This window comes from Sus scrofa, chromosome 8 (assembly GCF_000003025.6).
Source record: "Sus scrofa isolate TJ Tabasco breed Duroc chromosome 8, Sscrofa11.1, whole genome shotgun sequence".
Lineage (NCBI taxonomy): Eukaryota > Metazoa > Chordata > Mammalia > Artiodactyla > Suidae > Sus > Sus scrofa.
Genome location: NC_010450.4, coordinates 355,477 through 379,024, shown reverse-complemented (window position 1 = coordinate 379,024; position 23,548 = coordinate 355,477). Strand labels below are relative to the sequence as shown.

At 62.2% G+C, this 23,548-nt stretch overlaps 1 protein-coding gene and 1 long non-coding RNA gene across 5 annotated transcripts; one reads left to right on the top strand and one right to left on the bottom strand.

Moving 5' to 3' along the window:
- Positions 641-13,658, bottom strand: FGFRL1 (fibroblast growth factor receptor-like 1). Of its 4 annotated transcripts, XM_021100853.1 has the most exons (8): positions 13,192-13,484; positions 12,877-12,977; positions 4,564-4,683; positions 4,070-4,341; positions 2,869-2,949; positions 2,478-2,762; positions 2,053-2,406; positions 641-1,932 (listed from the first exon to the last, which is right to left on the bottom strand). In XM_021100853.1, the coding sequence occupies exons 1-8, from the start codon at positions 13,297-13,299 to the stop codon at positions 1,475-1,477; spliced, it is 1,779 nt and encodes a 592-aa protein (XP_020956512.1). In that variant the 5' UTR covers positions 13,300-13,484; the 3' UTR covers positions 641-1,474. The 4 variants fall into 4 exon arrangements, with proteins under 4 accessions (XP_020956512.1, XP_020956515.1, XP_020956514.1 ...); XM_021100856.1 differs by lacking the exons at positions 4,564-4,683; positions 13,192-13,484 and adding an exon at positions 13,553-13,658 and having other exon boundaries at positions 12,873-12,977; XM_021100855.1 differs by lacking the exons at positions 4,564-4,683; positions 13,192-13,484 and adding an exon at positions 13,553-13,657.
- On the top strand, positions 12,868-22,133 carry LOC110262031. Its single transcript, XR_002346510.1, has 3 exons — positions 12,868-12,994; positions 15,803-15,844; positions 21,145-22,133. It is a non-coding gene; the product is annotated as an uncharacterized LOC110262031 (long non-coding RNA).

Sequence of the window (23,548 nt, the reverse complement as noted above, 5' to 3'; positions counted from 1 at the left end):
TGGGGGGACGTGGAGAAGGATAAGAGAGCCCGTCTCCCGGCGGAGAGACTGGGAACTCAGCCCCGGGAGGCTGGAGCAGAGGGAGGGGCTCAGCCCGCAGCTGGGAGGGCAGACTCGGCCCACACCTCGGGGGGCTCAGCGGGGGTAGGATCGTGGGGGTCCCGGCCTGTTCAGGCTGAGCCTGTGCTTGCTTCCTAAGCTCTGAGAACCAGCAGCAGCCGGGCCTCACCCCTCCTGCGAGCCTTCGTACGCCACCCAGGGCTTTGCTAAAATGGCACGAGCCCTCTTAGTGAGTTTTCTCAAGAGGCTCCAGAACTTCTGGGCCACAGGCAACCCAAGCCCTGCCTGCTGGCTGAGCGAGTCAGAGCCTCGGCGTCCCCATCTGGAGAGGGAGGCCACCCAGGCACCACCAGGGGGATGGTACGCAGCAGGCAGGGCGGGCCAGGCCAGAACAGAGAGGGGACACCCGCCGGGCGGGGAGGTCCGTGCAGGTGCGTGGTTAAGTCCTGCTCAGGGACACGGTCGGGGGCCCTGGGGCCCCTCAGGTCTCAGGCCCAGAGCCTCCTCCGCCCCCGACTCCAGAGCCCAAGCCCGGCGTCGGGCGCGTGTGCACAGAAGCCACATGGGAAGAAGCACCAGCTTAGACGAAAGGATGCACATTTTCTTGTTTAAGAAAATAAATTAAATATACGAAGCTTCAGCTCAAACTCTCTATAAAATTACAGAGGGCGGGGCCGCCACAGCCATGGGTGATGGGTCCCGAGGTGGACTTCCAGCCTGGCCCCAAGGCGAGGTGGGCCCGAGGCCCAGGGGAAGGCCAAGTCCCTGTGGCCGGCCCTCCTCTCATCATTATTAATATTATTATCTTAATTTCTTAAATATAAATATCAAGGCCCCTCTCTCAGGCGGGGGGGGGGGGGGGGGACGGGAGCCACCCCCAGCGGCTCCGGCCTCTCAGGACAGGGCCTAGGACTGCTCCGCCAGACCCCCCTGCCCAGGGTACTGGTGGACTCCTGGACACCCAGGACAGGTGGTGACAAAAATAGCCTGGGCAGGGACAGAGGCAGGCAGGCGTAGGGAAGGGGTCGGAGTTTTTTGGTTTGCAAAGCCAGGGTGCCTCTCAGATCTCCTGCCAGGAACCGGGTGGGGGGGACCGTGGCCTCAGTGAAATCCTTCTCATGGGGCCAAGGGGTTCCTTCATGAGCAAGCCCATTGCTACATGCGCACTGCAAAGTTACCACACGGACCTTCCCACGGGCTTCTTAGTCCGAGTGTGTGTGTGTGCGTGTGTGTGTGTGTGTGTGTGTGTGTGTGAGACTGTGTGTGTGTCCAGAGGTATGTCATGCACGTATGTGTGTCCAGGTGTGTGTGTCTCACGCAGGGCGCCTCTCACCTGTGCTCCCGGCCCTCAGCCACCAGCCTGCGCTCGGCCTGCCGGGAGACCCTGGAGCTCTGGCCGGCAAGCTGGCGCCCTCTAGCACTGGTAGTGGACGTGCTGGTGGACCTTGCCCTCCACGTGCGAGTGTGTGTGTGAGTGCGTGTGCGTATGTGTGTGCGTGTCCGTGTAGAGTTTGGGGTAAAGCTTGGGGCCAGCGGCGGAGCCTGGGCCCAGCAGGTGCTGGGGGGGCGCCGGGGGCCCGAGGTCCTCACACAGCCCCACACCGGGGCCGGTGCCAAGGGCAGTGGGTGCAGGCAGGTCCTTGTCCCCGCCGCCACCACCGCGGTCACGGTCGCGGGCCACCACAGGCGGGCGATGAACAGGCATGGGAGCGGCCGGTGCAGGTGCGCACGGCTTCTTCTTGGCCTGGCAGAGCCACAGGAGCACGGTGCCCAGGATGAAGACGGCGCCGGCCGGGATGCCGATGACCACGGGCCAGGGCAGACTAGTGCTCGAGGACGAGGGGACCACCGGGGGCCCCGGAGGCTTTGGGTCTGAGGGAGAAACCAAGGAAGGGGGGCGGGAACGTCACGACGCGAGGGGCGGGGCCCGGGCGGGGCGGGGCGGGGCGGGGCCCGGGCGGGGCGGGGCGGGGCGGGGCGGGGCCCACGCACCTGGCAGCACGGTCAGGAAGGCGCTGCGGAAGCTGTAGCCCATGGTGTTGGCGCCCAGGCAGATGTACATGCCCGCGTCGTCCTGGCGGGCGCGCGTGATGAGCAGCTTGTTGAGGTAGGAGCCGTCGGGCCGCGACCACACGTCGCCCGTGGGCAGCACTACGAACTTCTGGCCGCCCACGTCGATGGTGGAGTTGTAGCGGCCCTCGGCACCGTACTCCACACGCTTCAGCCACTGGATCACCGGCTTCACGTCGCTGCGCACTTTGCACTGGAAGGACGTTGTGCCTCCGAAGTCCACCGTCGTGTTCACGGGGTGCGTGCCCGTGAGAACAGGCTTCGAACGCGTCCGCTCTGCACAGGGACATGCATTGGGAACGGCCCCCAGGCGCCAGCCTGCCCCCGCCCCTGTTCCCGGCACTCACGGATCACGTCCACCTTGTAGGTAGCGTTGATGGCACCGGCGCGGTTTGACACGCGGCACGTGTACTTGCCGCTGTCCTCAGGGCGCAGGTTCTTCAGGCTCAGGGTCCACTTCTTCTTCCGGTGCTCGCCAGCCTCCGGGCGCGTCAACGCCTGGTCGTCCTTCATCCACATGATGTCAGGGCGTGGGTGCCCACTGGCCACGCACTTGAGTCGCACGGAGCTGCCCACCGGCCGCGCAATCACCCGGCGCCTCATCTTGGAGGGCTGCGTGAAGCGGGGCCGCGCTGCGGGGGGGCACAGACATCAGCATAGGGGGTGGTGTGGGGAGGTGGCCCCCACCCGACTAGAGGAGGATGGTGACATCTGCCCCACCCCCACCCCGGTGCTCACCCCACTGCTTGCTGGCTGGGTCTTCCTGGCCCCCAGAGGGGCCATCGAGCCCTGGGCTCTCCCTTCCTGGGCTGGTGTCATCTGCAGAGAGGAAGTGGCATGAGAGGGGCCTCAACAGCCCCCACAAGACCCCAGCGTGGTTCCCAGGCCCCAGCCTCAGGCCCAGCTGGGACAGCTCTAGAAAGGCCAGCAGGAGGCCGTGGGTACACACCCACATCTCCGAATCCCAGAGACAGCTGGACGAGAACCGCCCACCCAGCCCACTCCCTGGGTGCAGGTGACCCCGACAGGCGTGGGTGTTTGGATATCTGGCTTCCCCACCCTGGCTCCGGGGGGTCTGCAGGGCCTGGGGGAGGTGGGGGCAGGGCCCAGCCGGCAGCTGCAGTAACCCTAGCCCACATCAAGGGGCCGAGGGCTTGGTGAGCTGACATGGCTCACATACCGCCCGGTCATCCTCCCCTTTGAAAGGACCAGGGGGGTGGGGCACCCACAGAATTCCCACTCTGCGTCCCAGAGAAAGCCCGTGGGGAATGCCCCCTCCCTGCGACAGCCGCCTCCCCCGCTGGCCCAGGACTAAGGCCAGGCTCTCAGACCCCACCCGGAACCCAGTGGTGGAGGGCATGGGTCAGGCTCCTCCTTTGTGTTGCCAGGGAGCCTGCCTCGAGGGACCCACCCAGGAGTCCGTGGGGGAGGGTCAGGCGCCAGCGCCTGGTACCAGCAAGTGGAGGGTGTGTTGCTGGGGGCGCCGCCCAGTCCCCAAGCCTGGGCCCCAGAGCCAGAGAACAGAAGGCCCTGCCTCCCGGCGGCCCCTCTGAACTCCGAAACCTGAGCCTCAAAGTCATGGCCGACGCCAAGGCTGCTGGCGCGCCTGGCCCGCCAGTCTGCCCTTCCATGGGACCACCACCTGGGGCACCCCCGTGCCCACTCCCACGGCCCCCCCGGCCAGCCCCAGCTCCCAGGTCAGCAGAACTTCTGGAGAGAAGGGGCTCAGAGGAAGAAGACCCCGAGGTGGGGCCTGAGGAGGTGGGGCCCAGCTGGGCTCAGAGGCAGGGAGCAGGAGGGGTCTGGTCCTGGTGATGGGGCCAAGCTCAGGCGGGGTGGGGGTGGGGCAGGGTGGGGGCCACACAGGGACGGTCTGCTTCCTGGCCCGAGTGGATCAGGCACGCAGGCGAGACCCAGCCCTGGCACAGCTGGCACCGACCCATCACGATGAGGGTGTAGTTGACGCTGAGGCTGCCGAAGCCGTTGGTAGCCTTGCACACATAGGCGCCGGCGTCCTCTCGCTCCACCTCCTTCACCTTCAGCCCCTGGGGCAGCACGCGGAAGCGGCTCCAGCCGCCGTGGATCGTGCGGCCGTCCTTGGTCCACATGGTCAGGGGCGGTGGGTCCCCCTCCACCGGGCACTGCAGGCGAACCGTGCGGCCCAGCCGAGCCACCTGCCGTGGGACCACCTTGTCCGCCATCCTCGGGGGCCTGCGGGAGAGTCAGAGGGCTCAGGCAGGGAGGAGGGGACTGCCAGGGGGTCAGGGCCAAGGCAGGAGGGGCACTGGAAGCCGGGGGGGAGGGACCGGCCCCACCCAGGACTCCACCCTGAGATGACGCCCTGCTCCCCACCTGTGCTAGGCAGTCTTCGCCCAGGGCCCACTGGGTGCCCCACCAGAACCCCAATATAGTCGGCCGTCCAGAGAGGCTCACCCAGGTCCCATGTCCACAGGCAATCGAGGGCAGCCCCTCCCCGCTCCCTGCAGGCAGCTGGTCGTCCACGTGTGCCTGTGCGCCTGCGTCCCTGTGTTTGCAGGCCCTGTCCGTGCCTGTCTGTGTGTGCGGATGGACTGCATCGAACCAGGTCTGCTGCCTGGACAAGGGCTTCCCTCCTGCCAGCCAGGCCACCCCAGGTTGGGGAGCAGGATCCCAGGCCCTGGGGTCAGAGGGCAAGCAGCTGGCATACCAGCCCTGGGCGAAGCCCAAGTCCTCGGCTGAGACCGCGGCGTCCTTCACCAGAGGGACGAAACCCACCCCCACCCCTCCCAACGCAGGTCGGGCCTCGTTTCCTCTGGGGTCAAGTGCAAGTGCGGTGGATGTGACCAGGCCTGGAGGACAGCGAGTGACCGGCCAGATGGAAGGACACTGCAGGTGTCAGAAAGAAATGGAGCTATCTCCTGGCTGGCCCTCGGCCTGCCTCATGGCTCTGGCTCTGAGCCCGGGCCAGTCTGCAGCTCCTGCACCACAGCGGGACCAGGAGGGCTGCGGGGCTCTTATGGTCAACCTGCCCACTACCTCCCAGGTCAGAAGAGGCAGCCACGGGCACCCCACTGCCCTTCCCAGGGCCTTGGCTGGACCTGGCTCCCATGACATCGCCCACTAGCCGCTGGAGGGGCATCCGGCCCTCACAGCAGCCCCTCCAGGCTGTGCGGGCCGCTGTCCCGCATCCCGGCTGCACTGCTCTGTAATGCTGTGGCTTCAGGCCTGAGGGTGGCATGTGTTTTTAATAACCAGCTGGTGTTTCTTCGACACGCAGTTGCCAGCTGCTTCTGCTGCCGCTTTGCAACCAGGGCCCAGAGTGCTCCTGTGGGTCCCCCAGAGATGAAGCAGCTCCCAGGGGCCCTCATAGAGTGGGGCATGTGCCCTCGTCGCCTCTGTCTGGGCGCAGGGGGTGGGAGTGGCCCCCCCCACTTGAGTGGAGGGAGCTGATAGCCCAGGGCTGGGCTCCTCTGGAGCCCCAGCTGGGGAGGGGGTTCTGAGTCTCCGATTCCAGCGGACTGGCCTGTGAGGACACAGAGACACTGGGCGCCATCCCTCCATGACGCCCCCGCACACATCCTGTTCCACCCCCGCCCTGCAGCTCCTGGACAGTGAGCTGTGGGTGCCAGCCAGCCCCTCCTCCTGATTCCCCTGGAAGGGGAGCTGAGCGGCCCCCTCCCTAATTACTCAGTTGTCTGCAGGGACCCCCAGGCACCCACTCCGCAGTGACTAGCGAGCCTCCTGAGGCCTCCCAGGGTCCTAGCCTCATTCCCAGGCAGACCCTGTCCACCTGTCACTGCCTGAAATTCCACCATTCACAGGGGCCTCCCAGGCTGCAGCACAAAGAGGGCGCCCTCCCAGCCCAGCCGGGGCCCTGGGCCTCCAGAGCTGACACCTGGGCACAAAGCTCCACAGACACAAGCACAAGGTCCCCCGCGTGCACACAGGCACATGCAGCGGCTGGAACGCGGGTGGGGAGGACGATGCCCGCACCAGGACAGCGTCCCTCCCTGCTGGGCTTGCCTGTCCCAGCTGCATCCTGGGGCCACCACCAGGGCCCAACAGCCCCCAGCCCCTGAAGGGGCACGCCTCAGGGGCAGAGAAAGGACCAACTTAATCATGCCAGGGGGAGGGGGAGACCTTGAGGAGCGGGGCGGGGGGCGGAGCAGCTACTGGGTGGCAGGGATACAGCCTTGGTCACTGCAAAGAGGGACAGAGCCACGTGACCGCCAGATGGGCCAGAAGAGTGGCCCCATGAGCCAGCCTTCGAGCAGAGAGGGGGACTGGCAGCACGGCCCGGCTGGAGCCGGCCTTATCCTAAAGCAAACAGCCCCCTCCCCTCTGCAGCCCGCCTGGCCCGCCCCGCCCCCACCTGGGCTCTGCTGGACCCAGACGCCAGGCCAGACCCCTGCCCCCCAGCGCCATCTCTGTAGAGACCCCGGCAGGCTCACCAGCCGGAGGCCTGGCCCCCCAGATTCCTGGGAATTTCTGCCGCCAGCTCTACATCTAGCCTGGGAAACACAAGCCCCGTTGCTCCACCTGGACCTGGAGTCCCACAGACCCCTCCGCCCGGAGGCGGGGGGAACTGAGGCCAGCGTGGAGACCCACAGGGCCCTGGAGGGTGGGCAGGGAGGGCCAGAGGGGTCCCCATCCTGGCCCAGGGGGAAACTTAGCCCCTTGCCCAGGAAGCCCCAACCTGCGCTCAACCGCAGCCACAGCCCTAGGAAGCCTGGGCACAGGCAGGATGTGGATGGCACACAGAAGGGGGCAGACATGGGGCAAGTCTCACCCCAAGGTGGCACCCCTTGTTCTCCTCCGCCCCTGCTGTGCAAACAGGGTCAAGAAGGGGTTGCAGGGAGAGGCCAGGGTGTAGCAACCTGGAGGGCCCCACAACCCCGGCCCCCCACCTCGAGATGGAGTCACACCCAGATCTGTCACCCCTGATGCTGCCCCCCAGACACACGCCTCACACAACCCACGTCTGAGCATCTGAGCGCGGCAGCCCCGCGGGCCCCCAGCCCCTCCCCTGAGCGACCGGAGCTCCATTTGCCCAGGTTCAGTTAAACAAGACCCTGCAGTAACCCCAGCCGACGCCCTCCTGCCCTGGGGCCCAGGGAGCGCCGAGAGGAATGGAAAGGAGACCCCGGGGTGCAGCCCGCCCCACACCCCTGCCTATGCCACCAGCACTGTCTCCTGCAGTCTTCACAGGCCTGGGGGCCGCCCCCCTCCTCCCTCCATCCCCAGGAGCAGGCTGCTCTGCCCCGGCCGCCGCTGCATCTGGACCCGCTCCCTATCCTGCTCACGGTCGTCAGGGTCCTGGCCATGGGGGACATGGAAGGAATTGGTTTCTGCCTCTCCCCGCTGCCCAGGGTCTTTGGCTGCCCTTCAGGAGATGCTGGGCCAGACCCCACCCCTCCTCCAGGTCTGATGCGCCAGGGACCAGCAGAGACCAACGGAGGTACCCAGCAGTTTCGGGCCTCACCCCCTGAAGCCACAAACACAGGTAGGGGTGAGAGGACAGGGGCCACCAGGCCAGCCCATCAGGATGGCTGGCCCCAGCACGCCCTGCCGAGCCCTAGAAATCTCTGGCCTGGGGGGGCATCAGGCTGACCAGGCTGGGACTGGCTGGGGGGTGAGGGTGGCCAGCCAGGAGGCACAGTCCCGCTGGTCAGGATGAGCTCAGGAAGAAGCTCGGGTCAGCACCTCTGGGCCAAGGGGCACCCGAGAGTACCCCATGCTGAGGACCGGGTGTAGGCGGTGAGCTAGGAAGGCCCTGGGGCCGGTTTCCACCCCAGGATGCAAGGTCTTGGGGGAAGGGCAGGAGCACCCCACAAGGGGGCACAGGTGAGGACCACCACAGAGCCACCGAGAGAGGGGCAGGCTCCAGGGTGCACATGTGCACACAGGCTTCTGGTCACCAGCCGGCCCAGGGCGGCCCCTGGGGGCTGGACCCACGGGACCTGCAGTGGAACTGGTAGGACCCGCAGGACAGGTGGTTGCCTCGGAAACCAGGCCATTCAGGGCGTGGCAAAGGGACAGCCTGACCCATCGAGCAAGCCGGCTGGGGCGTCCCCTCCAGCCAGTGCCCAGCCAGGCACCAGGGGAGCCGGCAGGCGTGGGGTCTCTGGGTCTCTTCTCTTTCTTGGAAGCCCCCAGATGGACCCTCAGTGGACCCCCAACTGCAGGGCCCCCGTCCTGATCACCTCCAGGGCACACACAGGGGCCCAGAGCATCACTCCGATGCTGCCACGTCACTGGGGTCCCCATGTGAACCGCCAAGAGGGGACAGTGACTGGGCAGCAGCACGTACACCCACTGCCACAAACCCACCCAGGGGCTCAGCTGCACACCAGGTACGCCCTGTCCCCTGTCCCCTGTCCAGATCTCACTAGGTCCACCAGACTCAGGCTGACTCCCTGACCCCACACACACCTGCCACCCACCCCCTACCTCACAAATGTCACTCGCAGAACTCTGTCCCTGGCAGGCCTGCCCAGAGGGACCCGGACCTACTCCCAGCTGTCCAAGAACCGAGATGGCCTTGGTCCACAGGGGCCTCCATCACATGCTGGCACTGGACCTGGACAACAGGGTAACATGCCCGGGGCGCAGACCACCCAAAGGGCCCTGGCCTCCTGGGCCCCAATCCGGGTATCGGAGTCGCCTTAGAAGTGGGACAAGGACACTTCCTGAGCCTGGAGCCCCTTGGCATTTGAGCAGAACTGCAAGGGCTTCAGCAGCAAACTGCCCAAACCACCTGCCCCCGGCAGCCCCCCAGGCCAGAGGGCCCCTCCCTCCCACCTCCACCTGCCCTACCTGCTCCGCTCCCACCCTGGCCCACGGCCACCGCAACCGCCACAGCAGCTTCTCCGGGACAGGCCTGAGGCTACAAGGCCTGAACAAGCCAATGGCCCAGACTGGCCCCCCTCAAACCCCAGAGACCCCACAGTGGGCCACCCAGCCCTCAAGGGGCACACACTGTATCCTGCTGAGCTCCAGAGCCAGCCCCACCGTCCCGCCAGAACCCAGACAGGCAGATGGCAAACTCAGAGGACAGCCCCACAGCCACTGGCAGTGACCCTGGACAAGGACAGCTCGCTCCACAGCCCTGGCCCTCCTGGGGCTCAGTACCACGGGAGCCAGAGGGGATCCCCTCCCCGTCCGCCACTCGACGGCACGCAGCTTGTGTAAATCTCCCACGAAATAAACTCCCCGGCAGGAAGAAAAGCAACTGTGTTTCCTGCCAAATGGGAAGCCCTGGTTTCAGCAGCCCGAGGCTGGAGCAGCCCCCTGCTGCAGCTGCCGCCAGCGCCCCGGGGACAGCTCCCAGGACAGCGCCCCTCACCCCGCCAGTCCCCCCCAGGGGGCCGGTCTGTACTGGATGAGGGGTCCACGGCACCGCCCCCCCGCCAGCCTCCAGGCCCTGCCCCCAGCCGCTCAGTGGGGACACAGGGTGTGGACGGAGGCCAGAGGACGCCTCACTGAGGCAGGAAGGCTGTGGCCACAATGACCTGGTGGAAGAGGCCCCAGGCCCTCGTCCCCGCACGCCCCGCTGACCAGCCTCTCCCCCCAGCAAAGCCCCTAGCCCAGTGACACGGGGGCACCCGTGTCCCCTGGATGTCCCCCTCTGCCCGCACCATCGCCCCAGCTGGAGGCCTTCCTCTCCTCACCTCCCCTCAGGCCCGCCGGGGTCCGGCCCCGCGACCGCGTGCCTTTCTGCCCCCCCCCGAGCCTCCCGATGCCCCACACCACGGGCCCCAGGACGGCAGCCCCTGCTCTCCGGGACCCAGAGAGAAGTCAGGCTGGAGAACCCAGTGACCACCAGCAGGAAGAGCGAGCGGTGGGCAGGGCAGGGTGGCAGCACTGGCTGGGGCGGCGGTGGGGCAGGGACAGGCCTGAGGGCGCCTCCCTCCCATGTGCTGTCGGCCCACTGGGGCGGCCCCTGGACCTGCCGGGGCCGCGGCCACCAAGCAGGGCACAGAATGGGCCCGAGGAGGCCAGCATGCTGGCCGCAGCCCGCCTCCTGGCACCGCGGCCAGCGCCCGAGTGGCCGGGGCCATCCCGGGGCTGGGGCCGCCGCGGGGGGTGGAAGGCACCCTCCACCTCGTTGGGCCGCGGTGCTGGGCGGGACCGGAGGCCCATTGATCCCGGCACAATGGAGCCGGGCCGGCGGAGCAGCGTTTCCAGACCCAGCCAAAGGCGACTTTGTTCGGCTCCCTCCTCCCCCCAGAGGGGACAGTGATTTATTTTCCCTTCCAGGAGTGGGGCCCAAGACAAGACGTCAATGGGGCTGCTGGCCCACATCCCCACCTCGCGGTGCCTGGGCTGGGCTCCCACACGTCCACCTCGGCCCCGGCCACACACTGGCCAGTGCTGCCCGGAGGGGCCTGGAGGGGAGGAGGGGCCCCCGCAGCCTGGCCGGAGGCCGAGGTCGGCCAGCGCACATGCCCCCAGCACGGAATCACACGCATCCTGGCGGAGCCTTCCCAACACAGCCCCGGGGCAGGCCAGCCCCGAGGCAGGCCGGCCGGCTGGAGGTGGGGCACGGGGCACGCCGTCGGGTCCAGGGGACAGGGGACAGGGGACAGGGGAGGGGCCTTCAGGGCTGGCTGCTCAGAGACCATCCACTGCACCGTCCTCGGAAAAGTTCAAACGTGGCACTTTGCAGAAAACCCTGAAACGACTTCTTCCAGAATTACTTGTAAAAGGTTTTTCATTCCGAACCTCTCAAGTTCCCACTGTGAGAAACAAAATGGAAATGAAGAAAGCCAAATCCTATCTTTTTTCAAATTTGGAAGAAAGAAAAAATCAGTTAAGACAAACCTACCAAGATTGTGAAACTTTGGGAAAAGGGGAACTTTAAAAATATGACTTGAGTGTAGAAATATACCAATTCCAGAAAGCATGACACTGCGGGCAAAATGGCTTTCTGGCTTTCAAAACCCACGCAAACTCTCTCCTTGCTGGTCTGCCGGCCTAAAGAAGGGCCACACTCACCCTCTCCACCCGCCAAGTGGGAGCCAAGTGGGAATCGCCTGAAACAACGCTGCCCCTGAGGCCAGGCCTGGAGGAGAAGCCGGTAGAATTCAGGAAGAGCCCCCCACCCCCCCACCAGCAACCACAGAGGTCGTCGGCCTTGGAAAGCGGCTCCCACCTCCTTTGGGCCACCAGGGCCTCCCCACGTAGCCCAAGGCCTCAGCCAAGGGGTACAGAGCAGAGTGTGGCCCCTCTGGGCCCCTCCGTGCCAAAGCAGACCCTACCGCCCATAGCCACCACTGCCCACCGCCAGCCACCACTTCACCTCAGGCTCCAGCCAATAACAGGCCAGGCCAGTGGCCTCCAGAGCCTCTCTGGCCAAGAGGCCAGAGGACAGGCAGGGGCGGGGACGGGGAGTCCAAGCAGATAAAAGAGGAATCAGAGTCCAGGCCGCTGGCAACGGGGTGGGTGGGGGATGGGGGTATTTGCTGGGCATGACCTGAGTGTCCGAAGTTCCCTGGATGCTGCCCGTCCTGGCCACGCCTGGGCAGCCCCCACCCTCAAGCCAGCCGGCCAGTCCCCAGCGGGGCAGATATGGGGGGGGTACCTGGGCCACCGCCCGCCACCCCACACCCGAATGTGGCCATATAAGGCCGGGTTGGGCTCAGTGCGCCCGCTGGGTGGCGGGGGCGGGCGCAGAGCCTCAGAGCACTGGTGGACAGGGCAAGGACAATCCTGAGTGGCCAAACATCCGAAGGGCCGGCCCGGCCGCAGGTCCCGCCTGGCTGAGGGCGGCCAGCACCGAACATGGCGGTGGGATCTGCGGGCACGCATCGCCCCAGCCCATCTGCAGAGGCCGGCCCTTGCTGGGGCCGGTGCAGGCGCCAGGGCCTCCCTTGCACTGCGGGTGTGTGAGCCCACGTCCAGGTCCTGGTGTGGCACACGCAAAAAGAAACAACGCAGCTTCAAGTAGGTGGTCTCAGGGTCTGCCTTAAGACAGGCCTCCAGCCCTACGCCATGTGCTGCGAACTCGGCCCCAGAGTCCCACCCTGTCCCTTCCTGGAGACAGGTAGGCCTAGGGCCCAGGGCTGGTTTATGAGTCCCAGATGCCAAGAATGTCCCCACTGTCCCACACCCAACCCTTACCACTATGGGGGTCTCCACAGGTTCCCAGGGGCCTAATTGGGTCGACAGTGGCCCAGCAGCCCATCCCCCAAGAATCCACCATAAGCAGCTGCCCTCAGCTGCAGGGGTGTGTGTGTGTGTATGCGTGTGTCCTGAGGGGAACTGGGGCCAGAGCCCACCCTGCCAGCAAGAAAGGGGCCCCACAGACAAGCTGAGAGTCAGAGGGAACCCGTGGGTGAGCTGGGGGTACCTCATGGGTGACATGAGGATACTCTATAGGTGAGGGGGGCCCACAGGTGAGCTGCGGTGCCCCACAGGTGAGCCAGGGCGCCACAATAGGAGAGGCGGGCTCAGAGGTAAGCTGCAGTGCCCCATGGGTGAGTGGGGGGCCGCATCAGTGAACTAGAGAGCCCTGCGGGTGAGGGGTGCCCCATGGGTGAACTGGGGTGCCTCGAAAGTAAGGGGTGACCTGCGGGTAGACGGGGGTGGTGGGGGGCCGCGTGGGTGAGCTAGGGCGCCCCGTGGGTGAGGGGTCGGTCAGAAGGAGCCAACAGGGGCGGGGCGCAGGCACGCGCGCCAGGCGGGCACTGGGGCAGGGTTCAGGGCCGGAGGGAAAGGGGCGGCGCTGGCGGAGGCCGGGGCGCCGGGCTGGGCGCCAGCACTCACCTCGGGCGGCGGCGGCCGGCGGGAGGGCCCCCAGCAGCAGCAGCGGCGGCAGCAGCAGCAGCACCAACACCGGGCTCGGCGTCATCTCGGCCAGCGCGGACCTGGGAGGTATTCAAAGGTCGGTCAGTGGCGCAGGAGTGGGGATCGCCACCTCCCCCAGACTAGGGCCCAGGAGCTGCCAGCACCCCAGCCCTGGGCCGCGCGGATCGGGGTGCCGGCCGCCCCGCCTTCCCTGCCGCGCTCCGGGCGAAGGAAGCGGCGGCGGGGGAACCGTGGGTATCAAAGGCAGACAAAGGGTTTACACTAATTACCGACCTCCCCCGCCCCCCCCCAAACACCGTCTGGATTCCTGGCGCTTGTAACTTGGGCCCTGCCCTCGGGACACACAACACCGGCGGCCCCGAAGATAATCGCCTGCGCCATTAGCGGACAAATTTGCGCTGGGGGGGCCCACGTGGGGTGCAGGGCGGGGCGGGGCGCAGGCAGGACTTCGGGCCCGACTGGAGCGACGGCGGCGCGTGCCGGTGCAGGCAGCAAACCCCCCCACCCTCGACCGCAGAGCTGGGACCGGGACGCTCTCGGCCCCCGCCCCCGCCCCCGGCCCCAGCCCCTGGCTCTCTCGAATCGTTCCTCCCACTCTGCCCCAGGGATCGCGGGCGCGCTCAGAGGGGCTCACCTCGGCAGGGCTCGCGGGCGGCGAGGCTCAGGGCCGGGCCCGCGGGGCGCGCTGCGCGGACATCGCCGCCCCGGGCGCCGCACCCCGCCGCCCCGCGCCCCCGGGCCCGGCCTCGGGACGGGGCGGCGCTACCTGGGCGCAGGCGGCTCGGGCCCGGGCCGGGGCGGGGGCCAGGGCCGGGGCGGGGGTCGGGGGCGGGGCGGACGGCGGGGTGGGTCCTGGGGCCGGGGCCGGGGTCCCGGGGCGGCGGGGCGAGGGGCCCGGGGCGCCGCGCCGCGAGGCGTCCTTCCCTGCGGGGCTTTGTCAACTCTCCCGGAGCGAGCGCCGAGCCCGCCGCGCGCCCCGCCCCGACACAACTTCCCGCCAATCGACACGCCGTGGGCGCCCCGCCCCGCCCCTCTTCCCGCCCCTAGCCCCTCCCCGAGCCCAAACTTTCCTCCAATCCCTGCGCGCGCCCGCCCCGCCCGCCTGGCTCCAGGCCTTAACCCTCTCGGTGCAGGCGGCCAGCGGGCGGGGCGGCTCCCCGGGGTGCGGCTCCGCCCCCGCCCCGCCCCGCCCGGCTCCGGCCCAGCCACGCCCCTGCGCAGCCCGTCACGCCCCAGGCCGGACCCGGGCCCCGCCTCCACTAGGTTCCCACCCGTCCCCGCCCAATACGCCCCGCCCCCTCATTGTCAACCGCCCTGCCCTGGCCCAGCCCCGCCTCGCGCACCTCCAGATCCCGCAACACCTGCCTCACACCTGCACCTGTTCGCGCCCGCGTCAGAGCCCCCAAGCTCAGGCCACGAAACCCCCCCGCACTTCCGAAGCTGGCTCTGATCGAGCTCCGGCTGTGCGGTCAGGGCCCTGAGGTCTGAGCCCCGGGTTGTCGTGTGGGAGCAGAGGGGAGATCTAAGATGCCTCTGCTCCGGCCCCAAGTGACTCCAGGGAAGGCCAGTCTCGGGTGGTGTGAGGCACAGAGGTCCTGCCCCGACGCCCTGGCTTACCTGATCCCCTTGACCACGAGCAGGTACGTTCCCTCCGCTCATCCCACCAGACGGCCATGGCAACCCAAAGACATTAATACCCGTTAAAGATAGAGAAGACCCGGAGTTCCCGTCCTAGCTCAGCGGTTAATGAACCCGACTAGCATCCGTGAGGACTCCGGTTCGATCCCTGGCCTTGCTCAGTGGGATTAAAGGGTCCAGCATCACCGTGACCTATGGTGTAGGTCGCAGACGTGATTCGGAGCTGGCGTTGCTGTGGCTGTGGTGTAGGCCCGCGGCTAGAGCTCCGATGAGACCCCTATATGATGCAGGTGCGGCCCTCAAAAGACCAAAAAAAAAAAAAAAAAAAAAAGAGAAGGCCGCATACACTGCCACCTTTTATCCTCACAGCCAGGTAGGTGTCTTGCTGTTGCTTGTGCAGATGAAACGCAGGCACAGAGGAGGCAGGCATTTACCCAGGATTTCCCAGCCAGCACTTGGCATGTCTAGGGTTGGAGCCACTGCACTGCAGAGTCCAGCACTCCTGTGGATCTTTCTCCACACTGCCCTTTCCTTTATTTTGTTTGTTTGTTTGTTTGTTTTTGTCTGAGGCATGTGGAGGTTTCCAGGCTAGGGGTCTGGAACTCCGCCCTTTCCTTTCTTTCTCAGCAATGCACGCACACAATGGCTACCACTCCGCACCTACTTCCATTCCTCAGGGTGTCTCCGACTCCCCGCACCCCCATCCTCTCTGGGCTGAATGGGTGGGCCAGGCTCCGCCCCCTCCCCAGCTTCCCCTTCACTGTCAATTGGCTGGAAGTGAGGCTCATCGTTTTATTTTATTTTATTTTTTTGCTTTTTAGGGCCCTACCCGTGGCACATGGAGGTTCCCAGGCTAGGGGCCTAATCGGAGCTACAGCTGCCGGGTACACCACAGCCCCAGAAATGCAGGGTCTGAGCTGCATCGGCGACCTACACCACAGCTCATGGTAATGCAGGATCTTTAACCCACTGAGCGAGGCCAGGGATCGAACCCGCAGCCTCATGATTCCTCGTCAGATTCATTTCCGCTGCGCCACAATAGGAACTCTGAGGCCCATCATTTTAAAACGCATCACCGACTTCTGCCTCTCTAGGGCCCTCAACCCCAAACCCGCCACCCCTGAGGCCCTGGATGCTTGGGTTTCGTCTATCTCTCACCCCCCCCAGCTCTGACCCCCACCCCATGCAGCACTCCCTCCATCTCCACTGGACCTTTGCCCATGCTGTTCCCTTCCTCTCTTCTCAGGAGCTTCCTCTTCCAGGAACCCTTCCAGGAAAACTGGAACAGGTCAGTATGCCCAGGGCAGAGGAGAGCTGGGTCAGGGGTTGCCAGCCATCAGGGTCTGGGGCCCATCAAGACCCAGGTTGCCCACCCCTCCCAAGCCAGCGAGAAGGCACATTCCCAAATTCTGACTCTGGATGGTGTGGGCACCTGTCAGGTGGGTGGTGGTGATTCCCCCCCTCCCCCCCCCCGCCAACGTTCCTACACGTTGGGTGAAGGGCCAGCCACAGACCTGGGTAGCCCTTCTGCACTTGGGAGGCCCCGCAGAGAGAAGGGAGTCAAGAAGGCCAGTTCAGCAACCCCCTGAAGCAGGTCCTGCTGGCAGCAGCGTCGTGGACAGGTGCAAAATGGGCAGGTGGGTGGAGAGCGCGGGGCTAGTGCGAAGGCCGCCACAGACATCGAGGGCAGGTTTGTGAGGCAACGGCCAGAGCAGGAAGAGCTCCGACAGGTGGGAGGCGGCCAGGGGCAGGTGTGTGAAGAGGCGGCTCTGAAGTGGAGGAGGTCAAAGTGGGAAGCGGGCCAGTGCTGGGGCGGGGGCTAAAATGGACGGTGGGGAGGGGCCGCGGCCAGGTGAGCGGCCCCAGGTGAGGTGGCAGGCCAGGCAGGGGGGCCAGGGGGCCTGGCCCACAGGGTAGGTGTGTGCGCTGAAGGAGCTCACCTCCCCGGGCAGGGACGCTCTGCCCCCTGGTGGAGGCTCACGGAGTGGCGGCCCCTCCACCGCACAGGCGGGAGCCTGAGCTCAGCACCAAGGCCGCTTCCTCCGAGAAGCCCTCCAACCAGCCGGCTACCACTTCCCCTTTGTGATAGTGGGCCTGCAATATGAAACCAGTGCAAATACTTCCCGTTTGAAATGAGACTTGGGCCATTGCTCCCACCTGCAACTCCGTCCCACAGAATTATCACGGGGGTTGCAAGGGTTTCTGTCTCCCGCCTACTCCATACAGTGAGCCCAAGAATGGTTCCTCGGCTCTTGGCACCACCGTCATTCAACCACGACATGCTGACCCCTGGCTCTGTGGCAGGCCGTGGGAGAAGCCAGACGCAAGAGGTTCGAAAAGTAGGCGTGTCCCCAGCCTTGCCTTCAAGGGAGCGTGGGACCGAGAGAAACAGCGCTGATGATGGAAAGTGCTTGCCGGGGAATTGAAGCCAACAGCCAATGTACAGGCTTCTGTTTCTGCTCCAGACGAAGTAACAGGAACCAGAGTTTCATGCTTTCTGCATGTGTAAAAAAAAAAAAAAAAAAAAAAATCCCCCCAAAATTGGAGACAAATATATGTGAAAAACTGGGTATCATGAAACAGGAGACAGTGATCCTTGCCAGACAGGAAACAAAGGGAGCCTTACGGTTGTCCCTGCCTGGACTGCAAAGCGTTTCCAGGGCACAGCGCAGGGAGTGGGGACCCAGGCAGAGCCCAGCAGGAAGGGATTGCTGGGGGCGGGGGGCAGCCGGAGTTCACAGGGCAGAGTCCTAGAGGAGAGAGAGCTGTCCAGGGAGGTGGCCCCAGAGCCGCACAGAGGGTCACCCTCAAGGCTTCGGCTGAGTACAGATCGGTCCAGAGTGAAAAGGAACCACTGGAGGCTGAGGAAGAACCGCCCAGAAGGATGGGAGCCCACAGGGCGGGAACAAAGCCTGCGTCCACACCAGAGCTGGGACGTGGGTTAGAGTGGGAAGAAGGGTCTTGCCTCAGTAGAAGGAAAATCAGACTAAATGCATTTCTTTTCCTGCCCAGAAAAGCTTAAAACAAAACGTAAAGGATCACACAGTTTCCAGGTGACCTTCCCCAAACAAATGCAAGAATATTTGGAGTTCCCGTCGTGGCGCAGTGGTTAACGAATCCGACTAGGAACCACAAGGTTGCAGGTTCGATCCCTGGCCTCGCTCAGTGGGTTAAGGATCCGGTGTTGCCATGAGCTGTGGTGTAGGTCACAGATGTGGCTCGGATCCCACATTGCTGTGGCTCTGGCGTAGGCCAGCAGCTGCAGCTCTGATTAGACCCCTAGCCTGGGAACCTCCATATGCCGCAGGAGCAGCCCCGGAAATGGCAAAAAGACCCCCCCAAAAAGGAATATTTATAAGAACACAAAGTCTCCAGCCTCCAGCAAGGTAGAGTACACAACGCAAACACAAGCAAGCACGAAGTATTAGGCCTGGAAAGAAGCAGGGGTTACAACTGATACTGAGGGGGAGAGAGAATCAAAAAGAAGCCCCAAATGACAAAAGCGATAGACGGAGCCGACAGGAACAGCACGCACATGCGACTCTGTTTCCCGTGAAGAGGGAAAGCTGAGCTCGTCAAGTCAAGACGTGGAAGACGTTTCCAAAGTCTCAACTTGGACCCCAGGGAGAATTACAACGTCAGATAAAAGAACCCCGGTGGCTCAGGGGGTTAAGGATCCGGCATTGTCACTGCTCTGGCTCTGGTTGTTGCTGCGGCGAGGATTTGCTGCCTGGCCTGGGGACTCCCGCAGGATGTGGGTGTGACCCAAAAAAAAGAATACATGAACAAAATCAGTAGAACACTGTGGGAGTTCCCTGGTGGATCAGCGGGTTAAGGACACAACACTAGCTCCTTGAGGATAAGGGTTCAATCCCTGGCATCACTCAGTGGGTTATGGATGCGGCGTGGCCGTGAGCTGCTGTGTAGGTCGCAGACACGGCTGGGATCCTGCGTTGCTGTGGCTGTGGCACAGGCTGGTGGCTACAGCTCCGATTCGACCCCTAGCCTGGGAACCTCCATGTGCAGTGGGTGTGGCCCTAAAGAGACAAAAAAAAAAAAAGTTGTCTTCTGAGGAGAAGGAAGACAGGACCAGAGGGAAACCAGAAGCCACCAGAGAAATGAAGGCCCCAGAAAAAGGGAGTGTGTGAGTCGCTGTAGAGAATGCATTTCGTAGGATGTAAACCTCCCGCTTACCGCAGAAATAACAGCAATGTAGTGTGTGATTCCTACGTCACATGAAAAATAAGGGCACGACCACCGGCGCCCAAGGGCTGGGAGGGGAAATAAGAACTGCTGCTCCCAGTTTCTCTTACTGTGTATGAGATGATGTGATCTCACTAACAGGGGCCCCTGACAAGTTAAAAACGTATACGGTATAAATCCTAATGCAGCTGCTAAAACAGCCCAACAAAGAATCGCAGCTAAGAAGGCAACGAAAGAGACAGACGAAGTAATTCTTAACGAAGCAATAATCCAGGGGAGTTCCTGTCATGCTCAGCAGTATCTGTGAGGTTACAGGTTCGATCCCGGGCCTCACTCAGTGGGTTAAGGATCCAGCCTGAGCTTTGGTGTAGGTCTCAGACACAGCTCGGCTCTGGCGTTGCTGCAGTGCAGGCCAGCGGCTACAGCTCTGATTTGATCCTTACTCTGGGAACTTCCATATTCTGCAGGTGTGGCCCTAAAAGGACCAAAAAAAAAAAAAAAAAGTAATAACCCAGGACATTCCCTTGTGACACAGTGGTTTAAAGATCTGGTGTTGACACAGCTGTGGCACAGGTCGCAACTGTGAGAAAAAAAAAAAGTTGGGAATTCCTATCATGGCTCAGCAGGTTCAGGATCCCGAGGGTGCAGGTTTGATCCCTGGCCTTGCTCAGTGGGTTAAGAATCTGGCATTGCCGCAAGCTGCAGTGTAGGCTGCAGAGGCAGCTCAGATCCGGTGTTGCCATGGCTGTGGCAGAGGCTGCTGGCTGCTGCTTCAACCCTGAGCCCCAGGAACTTCCATGTGCACGGGTGTGACCGTAAAGAGGAAAAAAAAGCTAATAATCCAAAGGAAAACAGAAAAAAAGGAGAAAAGAACAGATGAAACAAATAAAAGATAAGTAGTGAGACGCTAGATTTAAACCCAACTATGTTAATAATTACATTAAATGTAAATGATCAAAACACCCCAAGTAAAAGGCAGAGGTTATCAGAATGGGTAAAAAGAGCAAGATTCAACCACATGCTGCCCACACGGGCACACTCCAAATGTGGACACAACTAGGTTAAGAGCAAAGGTGGGAGAAGATGAGTGGGCTGACACCAATCCGCACAGCTCTGGAGTGTGTTCATCCCGGACAAAGTAGACTGGGAGCAAGAATGTGACCAGAGACAAACTGGATTATTTCCCAAGGACGGAAGCTCTAAGATCATCAGGCTGATGTAACCACCATAAAAGCGCGTGCGCCCGACAGCAGAGGCAAGAATCCGTGAAGCAAAAACTGATCAGGAGAAACGGGCAAGTCCCCAGTGGCACTCGGAGATTTTAACACTCTTCACTCAATATTTGACTCAGCAAGTGGAAGAAAATCATGAGGGATCTAGAAGATCTGAACAACGCTATTGCCCAGCCTGGCCTAATCGATGTTGACAGAACAGCCAAATACTTCCTGAGCCACGTCTGCAACCTGCACCACAGCTCATGGTAATGCAGGATCCTTAACCCACTGACCGAGGCCAGGGGTCGAACCCAAGTCCTCATGGATACTAGCCTTGTTCATTACTGCTGAGCCACCACGGGAACTCCCTAAAATAATTCAAGTCATTCAAAGAGCATTGTTTGACCACACTGGAATGATATTAGAAATAGGAGTTCCCTGGTGGCTCAGTGGGCTGGGACGTGGCCTTATTACTGCTATGCCGAGGATTCAGTCCCTAGCCAGGGAACTTCCTCCATGGGTGTGGCCAAAAAAAAGAACCCGATAACAGAAAATATCTGGAAAATCCTCAAATGTTTGCAAACAATATCCACTTCCTAATTTCCCATGCGTTGAGGAAGAAACCACAAGGAAAATTAAAAATTATTTTAAACCGAAGGGAAATGAGCAGTCCGAAAGTTGTGGGCTGCAGTTCAGGGAGTACTTAGAAAATTACTGCTCTCAGTGCCTAATTCAAGAAGACGGGGCTCAGGGCAACGACCTCAGTTTCCACCCGAAGAACTAGAAACGTGAGTACAGAGGAACCCGAAGTAAGCAGAACAGGGCAGAGAGTCAGGATGAAACAGAGCACAAAAGAATAAATTCACTAAACCAAAAGCTGATTCTTTGAGGTCAATAAAATCCATCAATCTCTGAAACAAAAAAGACACAAAGTATCAAGATGAGGAACCAGAGGGGGTCACTACAGATTCTGTTCAGCCCAGAGAAGAATTGGCATGGCCGTAATAACTTTATGCCAGTACATGTGATACCTTAGAGGAAACGGACAACTTCACAGAAAAACAAAAACCACCAAAGCTCACTCTGGAAGAAATAGAAAACCTGAATATATTTATTAAATCAAGTGAGTTCTTTTTTCTTTTTTTTTTTTTTTTTTTTTTTGTCTTTTTAGGAAACTGCATGATTATCCCAGTAGACCCAGAACAAACACCAGACAGAATCCAACACCCAGCCCTGAGGTCTCAGCAATCTGGCCTAGACCAGAACTTCCCCAGCCTGACAAAAGCATCTACGAAAACGTGACAGCTGCCGTCACACGTCATCGCTGACGACTCCCGCTCCCGCTGCCATCAGAGCCCGACCTGGGGTCTGCTCTCCCCGCAGCTCTTCGATGCCGCGCGGGACAGTCAAGCCACTTCACACTGAAATGAGTAAAATGGTCTTGATTTGTAAATGACCCGATCATCTATGTGGACAATTGGACGGAATCTACAAGAAAAAGTCACCCAAACGAAGCATTAGTGCACGTGGGAGGTGACACAGCACCGTCAGGCCTGAGAGGGTGCTGCCCGCCGCGCGCGCGAGGCAGGGCAAGGGTGTGACCCTTTTGGAAAACTCTTCAGCACGGTTTCAAAGAGCGAGGCGCACACCGAATCGAGGTGCGTGATCTCGAGTTGCACCCCGGTATTTACCCAACAGAAATGGAGGTACATGTCCTCGCAAAGATTTGTACACAGATGTTCACGGCGGCTTTATCTGCAAAAGCCCCAAACTGGGAACCCCCCAAACGTCCACCCACAAGCGATGGGCAGACGGCCTGTTCTAGGGCTGACCAGCCCGGAAAACCGTGAACTCCACACACACACACACGCCACAGGCACCGTGCAGGGAGCCCCAAAGGAACGACGCTGGTGGGAGAGGAGTACATCTGTGCGACGGCATTTGTACAACATTCTAGAAAGGCCAGCGGATCGATGGTGGCAGAAGGGGGACCTGGGGCTGCCTGGGGTGGGGCTGGAAGGGGCATGAGACGATTCTGTGGCTGATGGAAATACTGCAGCTATAGTTTCATGGACAAACATGCCAAAACTTATCGAATCACATTTTAAACAGTGAGGTTTATTGTTATCAACTACGCTTCAATAAAAGTGTTATTGAGGAGTTCCCGTCGTGGCGCAGTGGTTAACGACGCCGACTAGGAACCAGGAGGTTGAGGGTTCCATCCCTGCCCTTGCTCAGTGGATTAACGATCCGGCGTTGCCGTGAGCTGTGGTGTAGGTGGCAGACGCAGCTTGGATCCTGCGTTGCTGTGGCTCTGGCGTAGGCTGGTGGCTGCAGCTCCGATTGGACCCCTGGCCCGGGAACCTCCATATGCCGTGGGAGCGGCCCAAGAAATGGCAAAAAGACAAAAAAAAGTGTTATTGGAAAGAAAACACTAGGAGGTCCTCTCGTGGCTCAGCAGGAATGAACCCAACTAGTATCCATGAGGATGCGGGTTCGATCCCTGGCCTCGATCAGTGGGTTAAGGATCCAGTGTCGCTGTGGCTGTGGTGTAGACCGACAGCTGCACCTCCAGTTGGACCCCTAGCCTGGGAACCTCCCTACGCTGCAGGTACGGCCCTAACAATACCAAAAACAAAAACAAAAACAAAACCAGCACAAGACCTGCTAGACAGACAGAGGCTCCAAGGGGGACCGGGGGGCAGCTGGGCTAACAGGCACAGAGCAGAGCCCCTCCGGCAGGGCTGCCAGGTGAACACGAACGTCTGGACCAGGGTGGGAATCATTTTTTTTAATTACTTAATGAATTTTATTACATTTATAGGTGTCCAACAATCATCAAAACCCAATTCATTTTAGACTTTGTAAGGCACAAAAGACTGCTTCGGGGTTTCATCTTCTCTCCTAGTTCAACCTGAGAACCTCACTGGAGCCGCCCCTCATCCCAGCCCGGGGCTGGGCCCCTCCCGCCCCTGCACCAGGACCACTGTGGGAGGAGCGCTGGGGGCGCTGCTGGTGGCTCCCGGGCACAGTCACTGTAGGGTGTACTCCTCCCAGCGGTAAGCTTGGAAGGGCAGTCGCTGGTCTAGGGTTTGGCCCGGAGCCCCCCTCAAAGAGCCAGCTGTCCCTACAGGGGCTCACAGTGGGCGACTATGGGATGTGGCCAGTGCTCCTGGACAGGGCCACTGGGCAGGACAGCAGACCAAGTGGGCCTGGCCAGCTCCAGGGCTGAGCAGCACACTTGCCGTGACTGGGGCCCCCAACCCTCGCAGACGTGCACCCCTGAACCCCGATGCAGATCCCTGCCCAAAGCCAGAGCAGGACGCTGGTCATGCCAGGCCATCTGGCCAGGTCCACTGGGTGCACAAGCCTCCCCGATGGAGAGGCCAGCCTGTGGCTGTCATTGGTTCCCGGTGTTCCCTCTCCAGTTTCTGGATGTCCCTAGCACGGTGGTCTGGGGGAGCTGGTCAGTGCTGGTGTCCACACCCCCTCCCCCAGGGCACCTGTGCCAGCCCCTGGAGGGATCACTGTCCTGCGGCAGGGCCCTGGGGGAAGGGCACTACTGGGCACGGAAG

Excerpts from the sequence above, each read along its gene's own strand:
- FGFRL1 (XM_021100853.1), bottom strand. The coding sequence starts at position 13,299 with ATGGCGCAGGCGATTATCTTCGGGGCCGCCGGTGTTGTGTGTCCCGAG. Across the intron at positions 12,978-13,191 it reads TTTGGGGGGGGGCGGGGGAG|GTCCGCGCTGGCCGAGATGA; the intron begins GTCGGTAATTAG and ends AATACCTCCCAG. Across the intron at positions 2,950-4,069 it reads CTACACCCTCATCGTGATGG|ATGACACCAGCCCAGGAAGG; the intron begins GTCGGTGCCAGC and ends TCCTCTCTGCAG.